The sequence below is a fragment of the Notothenia rossii genome (assembly GCF_949606895.1).
Source record: "Notothenia rossii genome assembly, chromosome: 6".
NCBI classification, from domain to species: Eukaryota; Metazoa; Chordata; class Actinopteri; order Perciformes; family Nototheniidae; genus Notothenia; species Notothenia rossii.
The window spans coordinates 82,683,865-82,702,255 of record NC_136909.1 but is presented as its reverse complement, the minus strand read 5'-3'; the positions used below and the strand labels follow the sequence as shown (position 1 = coordinate 82,702,255).

The 18,391-nt window shown below is 40.4% G+C and overlaps 2 protein-coding genes across 9 annotated transcripts in view; both read right to left on the bottom strand.

Annotated features, from left to right (window-relative positions):
- LOC307043872 (uncharacterized protein) overlaps nt 1-5,014 on the bottom strand; it is a 93,206-nt gene extending 88,192 nt beyond the window's left edge. For all 3 annotated transcript variants that reach the window (XM_079688791.1, XM_079688792.1, XM_079688793.1), the window contains exons 1-3: nt 4,752-5,014; nt 1,895-1,946; nt 425-552 (exon numbers count right to left, since the gene is read on the bottom strand). In XM_079688791.1, the coding sequence (XP_079544917.1) occupies nt 425-552; nt 1,895-1,946; nt 4,752-4,943 (372 nt within the window). In that variant the 5' untranslated portion in view covers nt 4,944-5,014. The remainder of the gene's footprint in view (nt 1-424; nt 553-1,894; nt 1,947-4,751) is intronic.
- Nucleotides 5,015-5,051: 37 nt separating this feature from the next.
- Nucleotides 5,052-14,042, bottom strand: LOC307043871 (protein FAM161A). Of its 6 annotated transcripts, none has more exons than XM_079688790.1 (7): nt 13,642-14,042; nt 11,841-11,895; nt 11,187-11,258; nt 9,737-9,937; nt 7,862-8,133; nt 6,929-7,090; nt 5,052-6,103 (listed from the first exon to the last, which is right to left on the bottom strand). In XM_079688790.1, the coding sequence occupies exons 4-7, from the start codon at nt 9,842-9,844 to the stop codon at nt 5,353-5,355; spliced, it is 1,293 nt and encodes a 430-aa protein (XP_079544916.1). In that variant the 5' UTR covers nt 9,845-9,937; nt 11,187-11,258; nt 11,841-11,895; nt 13,642-14,042; the 3' UTR covers nt 5,052-5,352. The 6 variants fall into 6 exon arrangements, with proteins under 6 accessions (XP_079544916.1, XP_079544912.1, XP_079544911.1 ...); XM_079688786.1 differs by having other exon boundaries at nt 6,929-7,093; nt 9,737-9,940; nt 13,642-14,040; XM_079688785.1 differs by having other exon boundaries at nt 6,929-7,093; nt 13,642-14,040.
- Between the last annotated feature and the right edge of the window lie 4,349 nt (nt 14,043-18,391).

Below are 18,391 nucleotides of genomic sequence, written 5' to 3'. Positions count from 1 at the left end.
ATTGCTGGGTCCTACAGAGGGACATATCCACAGTCTGCATGATGATGCGTTAGGGGGGAAGGGAGGAGGGGTGTGCAGAGCATCTGCAGCTCAGCAGAGCGTCGAGGAAAGGGGGGGAGACAAAGAGAGCTGAGGGAATTTCCACCTGACTGCTAGGGCAGAAAAACAGTGTCAGGAGAACTTTGTGACTTTGTGCACCATCTGAGTGATCGTATTGCATTGTGCCATATTTCACATTGGGACTCACTTGTGCACTCAAAGCAGCAGATGTACAGAAGTACACAGGTATAACATCAATAATGGCTGAAGTATATTCAGTATGTTCAATAGAGTTTTGCAGAGGGATGGCTTTAACATAGGAAACATGTGTCATGTCAGAAAAAAAAAACATTAGAGATGAGCTATCTTGGCTTGTCTTACTCACATTGGAATCGGTCCAGGAGAAATGGCAGCCGGTTGCTTTGTCCTTTGGGATAGTGAAATTGTTGAAACCATTCCACTCTCCCGCTGTGCAGTGAAGTTCCTCGGCGCTGCAACGCTTTTGGAGGAGGACTGGGAAAGACAGAGAAAAAGACAAATGCATTAAAAATAAAATAACTTTGAATGAAAAAAAATGCAATGCTGCGTAGGTTTTCAATAATGAGCCAAGGTACAAATACTTGATATTTTAGTAAAATGTACATTATTTGCCAATGAAATTACTTGTTATACTGCCAGGTATCTAATCAAGTACTTCTTAATTCATTTACTTTTGCAGTTTTTACCCAGCCACCAATAGATCTGTTAGGATACAGACTGTGTGTGTGTGTGTGTGTGTGTGTGTGTGTGTGTGTGTGTGTGTGTGTGTGTGTGTGTGTGTGTGTGTGTGTGTGTGTGTGTGTGTGTGTGTGTGTGTGTGTGTGTGTGTGTGTGTGTGTGTGTGTGTGTGTGTGTGTGTGTGTGTGTGTGTGTGTGTGTGTGTGTGTGTGTGTGTGCTTTCCTTCATTCATTTGAGTTCTTGTGTGCATACTGTATGTGTGGGTGTGGGTGTGTGTTGCATGTAAATCAGAAAAAGCAACACACCCACACATACAGTATGCACACAAGAACTCAAATGAATGAACGAAAACTCATCTCTTTCGACTCCACTTCGAGCGATAGAATTACTAACAAAGAATTGCCAACAAAGCACTTATATACTAATAAAGGACTAGCTTATCTAAAGCCAGTTGAGTAGCACTTGAAATGTTTTAGCTCTATGAAACCTGATGTACTTATATGATTCTGTTTTCCTCAAGTTTGTATCTTGTTGCTCGAAGTCGCTTTGGATAAAAGCGTCAGCTAAATGCAATGTAATGTACATAGACTGTATATAGAAATGTAATGTAATGAATGCGGAAGTGTGTATTCAGCCGCTACACGTGCAAGCTGGAGCCAGGACAATAACACAGGGGCTAAACCGGCAGAAAACTATTTTAAACATGTCGATACGCAAGCAAATAAGAGACGAGCACCGCGACAAAGTTGTAATCTTTACAGTATAGGCTAGGATTTACACATTTACGATAGCTTTGAGGAGCAGCAGGATAGCGTTGATTTCCTCATCAAAGAGCTGTCATTGCGTCGTGCATTCCAGGCATTTTAAATCATCTGTCCTAATGATTGATAACCATATTTCCCTTCACTTTCTCATTAGATAACATAACCTCTGCTGTAATGTTGTTATTACCTACTTATAAACCAACCACAGTCTCATTCATAAACCGCTGCACTTAAGGGCGGTTTGCCACTGATGTGTAGCCTAGTACAGTTATGTAGCGTTTACCATGTGGTGGTTTGGTGTATAAATACCGATGCAAGTAATAATAACTAGCCTACTCTTAATGCTCTGCAGAAAAAACGTTTAGATACTTACATGTGGAGACAATCAACAGGTGCACGATCTGCATAGCCATCCCCACGTCGTTCTGAAAATAACACACGCAATACTTGTTGTCCAGCAGCTCACTGCGGTCAAGCCAGCCTCCACTTCGGAAAACACAGTCAAGCCAGCATCCGCGTTGTTTTGCGGTGAGCGAATATCCTATGCATTACGGTAGCGGCCTGGAAAAACTGCCTTCAAAATACAAGTGCTTACTCGGTCTGTCAAACGACAAAAATGATACCAAACATACTAAAATATGTACTATAGGCCTAATGTGGTCAATAATAATGTAAGACAAACTACGTATAACTACCACATTATAACTGAGTGAATGTAAAACTTAGAGAGTTTCAAAATAAAGACTTTGAAGTCTCATATATGAGCTATCATCCCTCTGTTTTTAGATAAGAATAAAACAAAAACCCTCCAGTATCAAATACGTATTGCACTTCAGGGTGATAGCAGGACACCCCATCTAGTCACTCAGAGGAAATCAGGACAATCTGATGTACAGTTTCAAAATAAAAGACCTTTGAAGTCTCATTATGAGCTATCATCCCTCTGTTTTTAGATGAGAATAAAACAAAAACTGTCCAGTATCAAATACTAATATCACTTCAGGGTGATAGCAGGACACCCCATCTAGTCACTCAAAGAAAATCAGGACAATCTGATGTACAGTTTCAAAATAAAAGACCTTTGAAGTCTCATATATGAGCTATCACCCGGAAAAGAAGTTGGAAAAAATATAGTGTAAAATAGAAGAGAAATAAAGGTTGAAGCAAAAATATCCATATTCACTGTAAAATAAGAATATCTACATCTAAATGCACACTATAGAACAGACAAGAATACATATAAAATTCTCAAAAGTATGCACTGCATGTACGATGTAAGTACAATGTAGCAGACGGATCAAACAATGTATGGTGCTCGGCGTTATCTGCCGGCCAGGGATGACGAGTTGTAGAGGGTTATTGCTTTAGAAATGTTTTGAAATACAGTCTATGCTTGGCACCCTTTAATATGCATTTGATGTCAGTTTCAGCTCATGGAAGATAGTGCATTCTAGGAACTGGAGGGACTCCACACCCATATTTTTTTCAAAAATTAAAAGATTCAAAAGTGTTTTGTCATGTGTGCATAACAACATACTCCGCCTTATGTCCTATACCATTAGATATATCTTTAGGGGCACTGATATGATATGTTAACTTCCTATTCTTGAATACACTTGCAACAAATATATGTGTATTTGATACACTACACTTACAGTACAAGAACATTTACAATATTTTTAGTATCACTGATAATAATATGAACCTGTCTACATCAAATGAATTGTTAAGCCTTCATGATTGCCTATTTTGCCTCAAGCGCCTTGGACAAGTTGTTGTGTCAGCTGTTAAAATGTTTCCTACTTAACAATTAAACAGAGGCAGAAATAAGAAAATTGATGATGCGGCCTTCGTTAATTATGCCCCAAAGCTGTGGAACATGATACCGTTAGACATCAGGGAAGCCTGCTCGGTCTAAATATTAAAAAAAAGGCTAAAGCTTTAGATAGCTACTTGGTTTTCTTTTATTATCCTGAATTTTGAATCTATGTTTTACTCAATGTCTATTCTATTCTAATTTTATTTATATTTGTATGTCTTTTAACCCTTTCATATGTGATATTATTGTTCTTGTTAACTGTATTTGATTTGATATCCATTTTCTTAAACTCTATCTTATGAGACTGTGAAGCACTTTGGACTGCAACTCCTATATGAAAGGTGCTATACAAATAAAGGTTATTGTTAATATTATTATTATTATTATTATACTCTACATCAAGAAAAACATGTTCTGTCTTTTACTGATCGCAGTGGGTGTCAGCGTATTCGTCTTGTATTTTATTTTTTTATATTTCTGTGTTTTTGTATTTTCCCTTTTCTGAAATACAAAAAGGCTTTTAAATTGGAGTGGGCACAGACAGTCACAAGGCCCCATACCATACTTCTGAACTTTAATAATCATATCATCTTGAACAAATAAATACACACAAACACACACAAATTGGTGAAACAGACAAGATGATAACATATCATTTTTTTAGGTAAGCATTTTCTCATCTATCACACATTAATTTGGAAAGGATTCAAGTTTATGTTTTTTACAGCATCGGCACTCTATCCTTGGTGCTTACTCTGCTTCACAAATTCTTCCCATGATTGCTGATGCTGTTTCAATTGTTACCATCTGCTAGTTTGTAATAGGCTGTTAACTAAGATTCGAATGTACACCATTATCGTGCATCCATTTGTGGTCACTAAACTTGGCAATGTAAAAAAAATTCACATTCACACGTTTTTCCAGGACTCTACCGTAATGTATAGGATATTCGTGCACCGCCATATCACGTGCGGGCTGGCTTGATCAGGTTTTCCCGAGTGGAGGTTGGCTTGACCGCAGTAGCAGCTCTCTGTCTGTACTGTCTGTCGGCAGAGATCTATGAAACGGCGTAATATGGCTGTTTATTCGTTTTCGGTGGCGTGATTTGCATACAGGACCATCTAAGGCGCTGGGTGGTGCCATCAGGTGTCAGGTGCTTTACGATAAATTGACCCCCCTTAAAGTTACGAGCGGTGACCGCACCGCACCCTTACCCACAAGTACCAGACTATTACAAAACCAGGACCTCTAAGCTATGTTCCCTAAGATGCTACTAATTACATTGCATTTCAGTTATCCGAATTTTTAAAACCCAAAACTATTTAAAACAAGTGCCATCAACCGTGAGGATATACCCAGATGTTTGCTAAATTGAAAAGCAATTGAAGCCACGCAGTTCGTTTACACTTACTGTTGTAGAAGAGTGGATGCCAATGCCGATACGAGGATGTACTGCCGACTGTACACAGCAGAAAGGAAAAGCCGCTTCGTTCCAAGTAGGTGGGGTTATGATTGTCACTGTCTGTGTCTGAATCTGCCGAGTCAGCGCGTAATTATGCATAAAGGGATTCGTGGGGTGGGTTTTAGGATCAAGGAGGAGCATGATACACTTATGATAAGTGAAAGAGTTTACACGTTAGGATTTAGTGCGAACCAGTTCATAAAACTAACCAACAAAAGAGCCCACATGACTCCTTTTATCAACGGGAAAGTGTACATAATTTTAATGACAGATTTGTACATTGACACATTTTACATACACAGAAAGAAGAAGAAGATGACAGTAATAATTGATCCCATCTTTAGGGAAACCGTGCAGTGTGTCATTCCACTTTGTCAGCTACAACATGCAAAAATAAATAATAACCTATAATCACCCACTATGTGCAGAAGACCCCCCCCCTTATGTCTTATATTTATGAACACAGTCTATGATAGTGATACAGTCAGTCCTAACGCGCTCAGCCGTCCCTGGCTGCAGAGGTCAATACATGTTTTTGGCTTTAAGCGAGTCAATCTGACACCACTCCCTCTCCTTTCACCATCTCAATGGAAACCTCTATCTGCTTCTTCACTGGCTTTGAGGAGGGCCATGTCTTAGGCTTACAGGAGTCAGGAGAGGCGTCAGAGTTTGGGTCCCTTTGACCCTCCGTGTGCAGATGTGTGCAGATGTCTGTAAACTGGCGGCTTGTGGTCTTGATGTTCGCCTTGTGTTTGCTTCCATACACCGAGCTGGGCATGGGTCTCGCCTTAAAGGCCTGTCGTTCCTCTTTCAGCCCCAGGTTCCCCAGCTCTGCAACAATCTTTGCCTCCCTCTTCGTCCTCTCCCTCTCCAGGAAATGGAAAGGCTGTGGAGAAGCATCGGCAATGCTCTGGTTCCTGTTCGTGTTTTTTCTGCTTCCTTTGCTGCGGGTGGATCGCTGGCTGAGACGACGGCTGATCACTTCGTAGAGCGGCTGATGGATGTGCGCCGGTGCTGGTGACGCCCTGAACTTTTTCTGACACTCTTGGAGCTCCTCAAGCTCCCGTTTCAGCAAAGTGTTCTCCAGCTGGATCTCCGAGCGAGTGCGCACCTTGTGCCTCTTCCTCTCCTCCTCTCTCAGCATCATCTGGAAGGGTTTGGGCACGGTGACGTTGAAGTTGGACCTGACCCTGACCCCAGTTGGACGTGAAATTCTCCCCTTTGGATTCGGACAGGAGGCCTTGGGCTTAAACCGAAACTGCTTCTGGGTCGTCATTTCTTCTGGGCTCAGTAGGAAGTCTCTGGGAGAAGAGAGAAGTGAGTTAAATGTGATCATGTATTTAAATGACAGCAAAGTATCAACCAGAAGACTGAAAAGATTTACTTTCCACCCCTTTTAGTACTATCGTATCTTATCTTTTAAATAAAGTTATCAATGTTAACGGGTTAATGCTCGCAATCAATCTGGAAACCTTAACACGGAAAAAATCCAACATAAAACAAGTGCAAAACAAATCTTCTTATTGGTCTTCTGGCCCGCTTTATAAACCAAAGTTTTATGTGAGAACAGTTTAGTATGGGTCCACAGCACATAGAAACTGCCGGATGCTAACTTGCATGTTGGGCAATTTGCACAATTAACTTCAAAATGTCTTGGCCGATTTGGACAATATTCAAGTGATTTTAGGGTTATTGAGGATGGGTGATCCAGTCGATCAAGTGTCCTTATAAACTTCAATCAAAATCAGCCAGGAGTTGAGAAATGGCCAGTTTCGAGTTAAAACTGCCATTCACAATCCTTAAAAGGTCCGAAATGAATACAGCATCATCAATTAACCACAAGATCAGTCCAATATTGTCAAGTTGGCCAAGCCATTTTTTACCCATATAGGCCATAGTGGTTATTACTGCTAAATAATGACATTAATGCTAATTGCCCCACATATGCAAGTTAACATTTGGCAGTTTCTAAATGCTGGGGACCAAGACTATGCATTTCTTACATAAAACTTTGAGGTACTCAACATTTCCGAGTTCACAATAGGACTCTGGCAGCTAGACTGAATCTACGTTTTCCCCCCAAGAATCCCCAGATTTGAGGATTTGTCTCCGTATACTTCACCAACCTCTCAAAGGTTCGGTCCTGGCCAGCTGTTCTGGGGTTTTCCAGCTCCAGATCCCCCGTGCTGCTCGCTCCGTAAAGCTCTGATTGGTCCGAACCGCTCGATGAGTCGTGGAAGTCCAGCTCCTCCTGGGAATTGATCCTCTGGAGTTTCCTGACAGGGCCACTGCTTGATTATCAGGAAGGAGGAGGCATTAATTCTCCTGCCACTTGACTCCAAAATAACTTCCTAAACAAATTCTCAGACTCCCTGAACAGTACTACTACATCAATAAAATATCAAATATGCACTAAAGTGTTAGATGGAGCAGTGTTGAATAGGTTTAATGGGTACATTTTTTGTTTTTGAGGCCGAGTCACCATCTTGACCTTTGAACTTAAAAAAACACTCATTACATAAAATGGAGGACTAATAAACACATTATCAAATGGATGCCTGTTTAGATGTGTCTGTTCACTAACGACTGTATTGAAACTCAATATTGCCACCTTCAGGTAACAATAGGTTAAAAGGAGAAGTGTATTTACAGTGTGTAGTTTATCTTCACATTATACTGTAAGTGCATTCGCTGTATGATTTCAAAGAAAGCTTCTGAGAGTATAATATAATCAATAATTCATGATACATTGTTCCTCGCCCCACGGTAGAATATATCAGCCATCCAATCAATTTATTTTACTTACAGCCTCCTGCACTCAGATCAAATGTTACCAATGCAGTTACCACCCATATTAAATCCTCTCTGAGGCCATGACACAAAGCTGCCCAGTAAGCATCATTCTTGGTAAATAGCAGGTGAAAACATATTTCTGGATGCATCTAAAATGGGCTATATTTGTTTGAAAAGTTTTTATTCTGTAGTTATACATAACATCAACTCAATGGCTACATTTCAGTGTAATGCCAAAGCGACTAAAAAAGTCAAAAAGGTCTAACCTGATAGACAGTCTGTCCTCTCTGTTGGTTTTTCCTCCATCCTCTTCCTCCTCTGCAGGACTCTCCCTATGCTGGCCGATGTACATCCTCTCCAGCTCGGCCATGTTCTTCAGGTGTGCGCTCTTCAGCTCCTCCAGCCTCTTGTAGTACTCCTGGTTTGAGAAGTAGATGTGCGGCTCTCTTTGCAGACCGTAGATCTCCACAAACAGAGACCTGCGGATGCTCCGGCCCCCTCTCCCCTCCTCGCTGCACACTGAATCCTGATCAAACTCCTGAAAGGTCAGAAACAATCAATCGATCAATATTTACATTAGTCTCAGAGGGCTTTACCGTGACAACAGCAACCTTCTGTCCTTAGACCCTCACAGCGGACAAGTACTAACTCACAGAGACACCCCACAAATAAGTCAAAAAGAGGAAGTTGTCGACATTTTGCAGATGTTATCTCAACAATAAAGAGTACTGTATTAACACTTTGCTGTTGGATTAATTAGTGTAATCATCCAATTAGAGTTGAACATTTTTCTTTTCACTCTGGTAAACATCTAATTGGAATAATCAAATAACAGAATTACTGTTAAAGGCAACATATTCTGCTCATTTTCAGGTTCATATCAGTATGTGTATGTAGTGTCCTGTGACACATGTCTCCATGCTCTAATGTTCAAAAAGCCCTTTATTGTTCTCATACTGCCTGTGCTGCAGCACCTCTTTTCACACTCTGTCTGAAACCAGAGCCCAGTCTGCTCTGATTGGTCAACTGCTTTGCTCTGTTGTCATTGGCCAACCATGTTATACATAGTGACATCACTATGTTACAGAAGTAAACAAAGGAGTTTAATGGAGGCGTTTCAGGCAGGGGGGGAGTGTGTGGGAGAGAAACTTCCTCTGGAGGGAACACAGGGATTTCAGCCTTTGCAGACCATTTACATGCACAAAAACCTAAATGACCCACTACAGGAGAGGGAGAACTGAAAAAAGCAGAATGGAGCATCTTTGAATATGGCTTGAGTAATAATGGGAGGGGTATTAAATAATCATAATAACTGACAACCTGTAATTAAACAGTGGGTTTTTACAACACACTTCATGCATTGCATTGATTTCATGCAACACGTGCGGTTTCAAAGAACTCAAAAGGCAAGAGACCTGGGGTGAGGATGTGGGTTAACAAAAGGAAGCAAACGAGGGGATTTCTGTCTCGTCTTTTCTTTTCAATGCACATGAATAGAATTAAGCAAACAAATCATATTTTATTTCTGTAACTGCACCACAAAGGTCTAGTGCCTTGTAATACATATGATATACTGCATCACTTTCAACCACTGCAATAATATAAAAAGTATACCTTCAACTATAAATCTGTTCTGCATCTATCCCATTTTGCATTGAACCCATAAGCCCTACAATAAAACTCACTGGAGACGTTGGAAAAAAGTTGTTAAGATCATAATTAAAATCAATATGATCAGCTGAACACCTTCATCTGTTTATACGTTTACAGCTCACATTTATACGTATTATTACAATAAGCGTTTTTTTCATTCCACTTCAGTGTATTATTCAAGAATTGTGTTTTTATTTTATGTCGTATATAGTTTACTTATTTTTACATTAACTTGCATATTTTTGACTTGCAATATTCTCTTATATTTTCTTATAATCTCGCGCTATTTCTATTGTTTTATGCCTATGTAGATTAATGTTGCATTGTTAGAGGAGCCTGGGACATACTACGTAACAATAACTTCTTAAATCTTTTAATCTTGAGCTTGCTTTACTACAAATCTTGCAAAAGCCTTGTAGAGCTTTCAATATTAACAGGCTGTTTTTAAAAAATGTACTAAAGTAATCATGTAGTTTTGAAAGCCTCACCTCACTGCGACAGTCCTCATCTGTGACAAAGTAATTGTCTTTTTCCCGTTCGAACAGAGACATTTCTTCAGTGTTTTCCAGAGAGGATGACCGAAACACCGCCGCCATTCTTCCTCCTTATTCTCAGAATAAAAACAGAAAGCTCGCAACCTGCCCGAAGCAGAGCAGTGTGTCCTCGGTGGCCTCGCTCTGCACACTGACCTGCTAAACAAATAGAGCAGGACGCAAAAATAGATTAGAAAAACCCTCAGCAATACACACACACACACACACACACACACACACACACACACACACACACACACACACACACACACACACACACACACACACACACACACACACACACACACACACACACACACACACACACACACACACACACACACACACACACACACACACACACACACACACACACACACACACACACACACACACACACACACACACACACACACGCTTATCCTCTTATCATCAGGAGTCGTGATTGTACAGTCGGAGGGGGGAGGGGGGAGGGGGGGCAGATGGTCCATATGGTGCGGTGGATTTTCACTTGAAGACATGATTTAAAGTCAGATATTCATCTGAGGAGAGGAACCCAATCTGATTTACAGATTAACTTTCCTAAATACTGAGGCCTGATACACAGCATGCTGCACCTGTTGCTGTTTGCAAGAAGGTCAGCAGGAGTGAGGGTAAAGTAATGAAAAGACAACTAAAGCTGGAAGAAGCTGAACGGCATCAAAGCAACCCAACGAGGAATTAAGCTACAAAAAAAGGCTTGTAAAAAAGTTGAATTACAGAGAAAATGCCTCTCAGTTAAGGTTCTAAAAACGTTTTTAACTGCAAATATGAATATAGTCTTCCATATAATAAATATACTTGTTATATATCACTTTAGGACAATAACCTTATTTCATATCATGTGGCAGCTGGTGGCTAAAAAATAAGAGCAGCATGTAAAAACAATCTGAATGTCCCCCATAAAAGTGTATAATGATGATATACTAATGCATCCATTATGCATTCTTCTTATTAGTATAGTTTCCAGGAAGCCTGTAGATGCAGCTCAAACCCCGAATGGCCACTTCTACAGAGGCTGATTTGTGTTTGTTTATGGCAGCTGCAGGGAGGATGAAGAGCCTTACAGTAATCACAATGATCTCTGTGCACCTCTATCCTGCAGCATATCATCGTTTGTATTGATCAGTGTCACATTGTGTTTCAGTCAGCTGACCCATTTATCCAAAGTGAATTCAATCAGTGTCCATTTGCACTGCTTACTTTCCCCAAGTGGCTTCATTGGAAAACTTCCAGCAGGGAATATTTCGGGGGATTGATAGATGAGGCTGCAGAGCGAGGAAACACATCGCAGCCACCTGTGTGTTAATTGGTTTACTTAAGTTTCTCATTACAGTAACATTAGTACAAATCTTCATGTCCTCACCGTCTGCCACAGCACCTCTCCCCATCTGTCTCCTGTCTGCCTCCATTTCATCTCCCTCCATCTCACTAAGACCTGAAAGAATAGGAAGAACAAGAATAAGAAGAGTTAAGTTCCTTAAGTTAGGAACCATTGCTTTTGCGGAAAATCCATGGAAATGCTAGTATGGTATATCATTTGTGATCACTATGAAGTCAATTTATAATGCTAAAGAAATGTTACAACCTTAAAGATAATACAGTAGAAGGACAGAAAAGATGCAAACTCACATAAGCAGTATTTTTAAATATATGCATCGAATTCTGTCTCCTGCAATACAGCTATGATAATGCTCAAGGCCTCTTATTGATAGGTACTTATGTATCTTGTGCAAGTTAGATTTTTACCGGCTTTTAGCCTGAGGATTGTGTCAAAACTTAAAAGGTCAGCCTTAATGTTATGAGAGTCCCTTAATAGTTGGATTTCCTATTTTTCGAATTTGTGTTGTACAAACACAAAAATAATCTCTTTGGATAAATGTATACGGACCACCCACTTAAAAGCACATTGGATCAACTCTTCCTTTCGTAGATCAATCCTATGTGTTCATTATCTTTTCTACATGCTATCATCAATGTCATAATTCAAAAAGATATCTCATCCTTTCATTTCATGTACCACCACATCTTTCCACAAGGTGGCGCTGCTGCACTTTTCTCTTCTGTTTCCAGACCTGTAAGGCAACAAGAGGTTAGTTCAGTCCAGTTTGTTTATTTGAAGTAAATCACATGACACTTCCTTTCATTTCAAATTCAACATCAATACAGTATGTGCATAAATGTGGGATGTTATGATCATTTTGAGAATCGGTCATGAAGTATTATTCCATTTTAACTGTGTAAGTTGAGATATTTTAAAGAATGTGTTTAGTGGTTTTACAGTAGGGTTTTACCCCTCTTGTGTTGCAGTTTCTGGCATCATGTGTCTGGTGTTTCTCTTTAGACCCTTTTTTTAGACTTCCTGTAGTTCTCAGAACACCTCGCTCTCGTCGACGGTTCCGCCACATCCTCCCAGGTACAGACTCCCCTTTGTGTGTGTGTGTGTGTGTGTGTGTGTGTGTGTGTGTGTGTGTGTGTGTGTGTGTGTGTGTGTGTGTGTGTGTGTGTGTGTGTGTGTGTGTGTGTGTGTGTGTGTGTGTGTGTGTGTGTGTGTGTGTGTGTGTGTGTGTGTGTGTGTGTGTGTGTGTGTGTGTGTGTGTTCTCTAACTCTACCTGTTGAGGGTCACTGGTAGAAAACATCTCTCACATTATCAGATTTTCACTTATTGATTATTGTGGCCCAGGGACCAACATTAGAACAAAAAATAATAATATTTTTGAAAGGTTTATCCATTTATATAAGATCATTTTTAATCCTTAATATCTTAGTTTCTTCTTTTCAAAGGTTAAATTGTTCTTCTGTCTAACATAATTAAGTAAAAGTTCTTATTGTTGTTTCTTCTTTGTTTAATGGCAAAAAGTAACGGCATGTGATCAGGTTGCATTATGTGATACTCAGATTAGGTTACTAGGTTTTTACATGTGACTATTAATAATAACATTTTAAAGTAACCCGCCAAACCCTGATCAGGATGCATGTCCCAGCATGCACCTCTGAAAGGTGACCAGTCTATGGGAGGGTTAATGTATACAAACTGCATGACTCACACACAGTCAGTAACGCAACTCGGACTCTGTGGAAAGGTGCAGAAAACTCACGGCCGCGCATCAATCAATTAGTTTGGTTGCTTGATAAATAAATAAACTGTAAGAAGACTACACACACTGCCATTTACTTTGTGTGTGTGTGTGTGTGTGTCCAGTCTTCCAGCAGCCTCTCAGTGTGCTGGCGCTGGATGAATGGTGGCAGTGTTCCTCAGAGTGGGGCAGAGTAAACATCATCACAGCTCTGCCTCGCTGTGGGTTCAGAGTTCAGACTGAAGCATCAGTGATTTCATCCTGAATCACTCTGGATCTGATGCATGCAGAGTGATATTACAATGTTCCTGTCTCTCGTTATGATATTGATTGACTGCGCATCAACTTTCTTCAAGTTGTTGAACACAAAGATGTGTTTTGGCACATTTTTGTTTTTTAAACTGAAGCCCGGTTCTCCTAATATAAGTGTTTTGGGCATATTGCAGCTGTCGGCCACCGTAGATGTAGGCCTTTAAACAGAAATGTTATTTAACTGCAGAGCTTGTTCTCGTTATGAACAGATTATCAAACTTCTCACATACAATGCTCTCGTTATTCTCTAAAGGTCATTTAGTGCAAAGTGAAAGGAAACTTGTCACTGAGTCTTTCAACGTCATAGCCGTTACAGAGAACCACAATGTATCCGTGAAGCAGAGTAGGAAATCCCCTTCAACGCACCTCACCTCACCTCACCTCACAAGTTGCATAATTAGACAGAAACAAAAGTAGGTGGACTCACTCACCGTGAAGTGCCTGCTTTTAAGAAACCCATGTGGGCCCACACAGACACGATTAACCCTCGATAGGAAGACCCAGACGTGGAGAGGCTCTGGTCTGCTAGCCTCCCTCCTCCTCACAGCACCACTTCACAACCTGTTTGTGTTACAGAGGGATACTCCACCCTCTCGTCAACAAGCCCTGCTCATTACGGTTCCTCAAACCACCTCTGTTTCTGCTGTGAATGAGAGGCTGATGGCAACCTAAATATAAGACTCAGACAAACATGGCCACCGCCCTAAAGACAAATGTCATGGGATGCTATGATAGGTTCAATGTTGTGTTTTTATCTGGGCGTACAAGGAATAGATTGTTCAGTGCAGCATTTGCCCTTTCGTCATGATTTCCATTTACCTGGGAGTGTGTCTGTGTTTACTGCAGGACGTCCGAAGTGTTTTGCCCCGAGATCTAATGGAGACACTGTGTCCATTTTCTCACATATGAATCCTATGCAAAAACTGGATAAAGAGTTCAAATATCTCATGGTGCTACCGATCTTTTTTTGTATACAGTTCCAACTTCTATAGCGTCACGATTTCCCGCATTTTCTTGTAAATACTCCGATTTTTTAAAATATGTATGTCACAAACAAGTATTGTTTACTCCTAATACTTTTAGTATAATCTCCTGATTAAATGCATTTAATTATTTTTACAGTGACGTAGAGGATTGGAATACTTCTTCAACCACTGTTTTACTGAAGACAGACTGATTTTGGCACTAAACCATTCAGTGCTTTACACATCAGCATTTTAAAGTAAATTCTATTACAGACAGGCAGTAAAGACCTCAGATAATATAATTGCAGTCTCGTCAGGAACAGAAACGCAGACTGGGAACATCTCTTTGGGTGTTTGAAGGTAATTGATTATATAGTGTTGATCTTATCTGTGAAGGGTACAGGCATTCCTGACTTTTCTTTTTTTTGGGAGGAAGTGTTTGTAATTTCTGGTTTATCTCTGCTTCAATGACTCTTTTCCACTTTTCCCAGCATGCCTTTTTTCAAGCCCTCAGAGGACAAATATAGCCTAGCTGGAATTTGGGTTTCCACATGGGAGAGAGATAATCATCACGAAAGCAGATGAGGGGGCAGCTTTGAGGACAGTCTTCATTTTAGGATTCACCTCTGAAGTATGTTTTCCTTCACACAATGTTTTCTTTCATAACTTTAATGGGAAACATTTGATATTTGTGTGTCTTTCAGTTCTCCACTCTGATACACACATGTATCAAAAATAGAATTGCTATACAGTACAGGCCAGGACACAGACCTCCCTTGAGATTATTGCGTGGGAAACAAGGTCATCAAATGAAATGTAGCACGTGTAAAATATATGAGGAACAAACACACTTCTCATGCATCTCAACAACAACATTCTCACCAGAGTTAAACCACAAACGTATACGCCTGCAGTGATGTGCGAATCTCAGTTATCACAAATTAACCTCTAGTTTACAGTTTCCAAACATGACACTTCCCTTATAGTGTCAATTCATCTAATGTTTTCCCATAAGCTAAGCACATCAAAAAGCTTAAAAAATGAATACTGTCTTTTTAAGGTGATATTGCAGTCTTTCAAATGCTGCAATTTTTTTTAACATGTTTACCATTATTCTACATATATGTGTTAGGCCTATATTGCACTGGGGGCCTTGAATCCTTGAATTTCTTATTTTCTCTACATCCTTGTAAGGAGATGTTATAATAAAAGCATTGTATTGGGTAATTGCAGTTAACCTGTGCTTGTAGTTGGAGAACATATATAACAGATTGAGAAAATACACAGAAGAAATAATAAAAGACACACTATAGCTAAATGACACATTTCTTGTGTTATGTTTTTTTAAATACACAAAGGTTTATACTTTTTTATTTATATGACCTATTGGGGTGGCAGTGGCTCACTCTGTAGGGACTTGGTCTTGGAACCGAAGGGTCGCCGGTTCACGTCCCGATCAGACCAGTTCACCTCCAAGGCCACTTCCGAGATGCCCTTGACGAAGGCACCTAACCTCTAAACTGCTCCCTTGCTGCCGGGTACCTGGCAGCCTCTCTGCTCTGCCATCTCTCCTATCTGCATGTGGTGTTTGTGCATGTATATGTGTTTAAACACAACAGAGTGGGGAAAGAAATTTCCTTGAAATTTCAGAACATTTCCGGGGATTAATAAAGTGTATCTTCTTCTTCTAATATCACCATTTTCCTCATAAGGCTTCACTGTCTTTACAGCAAATGACTCTCTCTATCCCCAGACTCAATAAAAACTCCTTTAATGGACCAAAGAGCAACAGAGGAGGTAAGTCTCTCCAGGACAGGCATGTGATGGATGGTGTGTGCGAAGAAAAGACCAAATTATTATGGTATAAAAGTTCAGCATGACAATATTATGATGGATTGTAAACACATTAATATGAGGAACATGGTCTGGGAGGACTTCAGCTTTTTGGTGCTGCCAAAAAGCTGAACCCTCACACAACAAGTACTTTATGTAAAGTCTAAGAAAATTAGTCATAAAAGTTCAACAAGTAAGCAGAACAGAAGCAAAGTCACAACTCAGTGCTTGGTATAAACACGAGGGATCATTGTGATGCTTATTTTGGATCCAAAACACCAATTGAGCAAACACACACAGACAGATGCAATTGTTTACAGCTATGGAGTCTTTCAGGAATCCTTAAAGAGGACACATTCTCCTTTCATGCGATATAAAAACAGTTTTATCCCAGCAGCTATTGCACAAATTAACAAATCATAGGAGCGTCACAAAGATGCCTATTTTTATTTATTTATTTAATTGTGAATTTTGAATCTCCAAGCTTGTACTAGTGTTTTCCTTCTTAAAATGTTTCTAAAATATTTTGAGATTTGGTTGAGCAGGGTCTACTTTACTTTTACTAGTCCTTTTATTAGAGATGTGTCTGTTGTTTGTGTTTGTTTTTAGTGTCAGGATGGAACCCTTGTCTTTTTCTCTGCAAACAGAATCTACCTACGGGTACAAATAAATAACCTGAACCTGAACCTGAACCTTTTCAGGTTCATATCAGTATTTAGTGTCTCCACTGGGACGTGTCTCCACTGGGACATGTCTCCATGCTTTCAGGTTCAAAAAGCCCTTTCTTTTGTTCATACTGCCTGTGCTGCAGCACCTCTTTTCACCTTCTGCCTGAAACCAGAACCCAGTCTGCTCTGATTGGTTAGCTGGTCGGCTCTGTTGTGATTGGTCAACTGCTTAGAGATGTCCAATGTGTTGGAGCACTAGCCAATAGAATTGCAAGTGTTACATAGTGATGTCACTTTGTTCCTGAAGTAAACAATGAAAAGAGGAGCTGCAGCACAGGCAGTATGAGAAAAATAAAGGGAAACAAAATACATGTATAGCCGAGAAAGGGAGCATAATAGGGCCTCTTTAAAACCATAAGGCTTTCAATATAAAACCGTAGAATGGAAGAAAACACAGATTATTAAGAACACGTTTCTTCTTCTTGGTGAATTTGTCTTGTCTGTGTGTGATGTTCTCTGTTACTGTGAATGTGAAGTTATACAGTGCAGCTCCTCTTGTGATGTTCCTCCACAGACACACCCACAGACATGGTGATAAAACGAAAGAGAGAGAGAGAGAGAGAGAGAGAGAGAGAGAGAGAGAGAGAGAGAGAGAGAGAGAGAGAGAGAGAGAGAGGGGGGAGTCTTTGGTCTAACTGCTGCACAGGAAGTGGCCCATTAGGGGTGGAGGTTGTTTGATACAAAATTGTTCTGGGAATGTGCGTGTGTGTGTGTGTGTGTGTGTGTGTGTGTGTGTGTGTGTGTGTGTTTCCTGTGTGTGTGTGTGTGTGTGTGTGTGTGTGTGTGTGTGTGTGTGTGTGTGTGTGTGTGCGTGTGTGTGTGTGTGTGTGTGTGTGTGTGTGTGTGTGGGTGTGGGTGTGGGTGTGTGTTTGTGTATCAGTGTTGGGTGTTTTCCTGTGGGTGTTTCCTGTGTGTGTGTGTGTGTGTGTGTGTGTGTGTGTGTGTGTGTGTGTGTGTGTGTGTGTGTGTGTGTGTGTGTGTGTGTGTGTGTGTGTGTGTGTGTGTGTGTGTGGGTGGGTGTGTGGGTGTGTGGGTGTGTGTTTGTGGGTGTGGGTGTGGGTGTGTGTGTGTGTGTGTGTGGCTCTTGACAAAACGACCTTGATGTTGTTTCCAGCTCCTCTCATCTCTGCCTCTAATCTCTAAATAAAACACAATCTGACCGTTGTGTTCATGCTGTGAATCGACCGCCGAGAGCCACAGAGTCTGCACCGACGCACAACTAGAATATTACTCTGTCCCACACAGAAGTGTACGGTGTCTGGCTTGCGTACTTTTTTTTAATCTACTGGCCACCAGGAATTATAGCGTTGTTAGATGTTTGAGACAAGATGAGAAATCAAACTTTTTTCTATCTGCTTTAAAAAGATGATTCAAATCTCAGTTATACAGCGTTTTTTGTACTTTTACATGGTTGTATATTATACTTTTTATTTTTTTAGTGGTTAAATACCGAAACAACATCAATTTAAAAGCATGTATTATTGATCTATTATTATATTTCCCTATAATTAAGCAGTAGGTGCTTCAAAGTGTTGTAAGTGTGTTAATCTGATTCTGAATGTATCACAGGAAGAGGCTCTGTGGTGTGTTTTACTGTCAGTAGGACTACAGGGACAGAGAAGACTAAAAGGAAGTGAGCATCGACACGCTGCTTC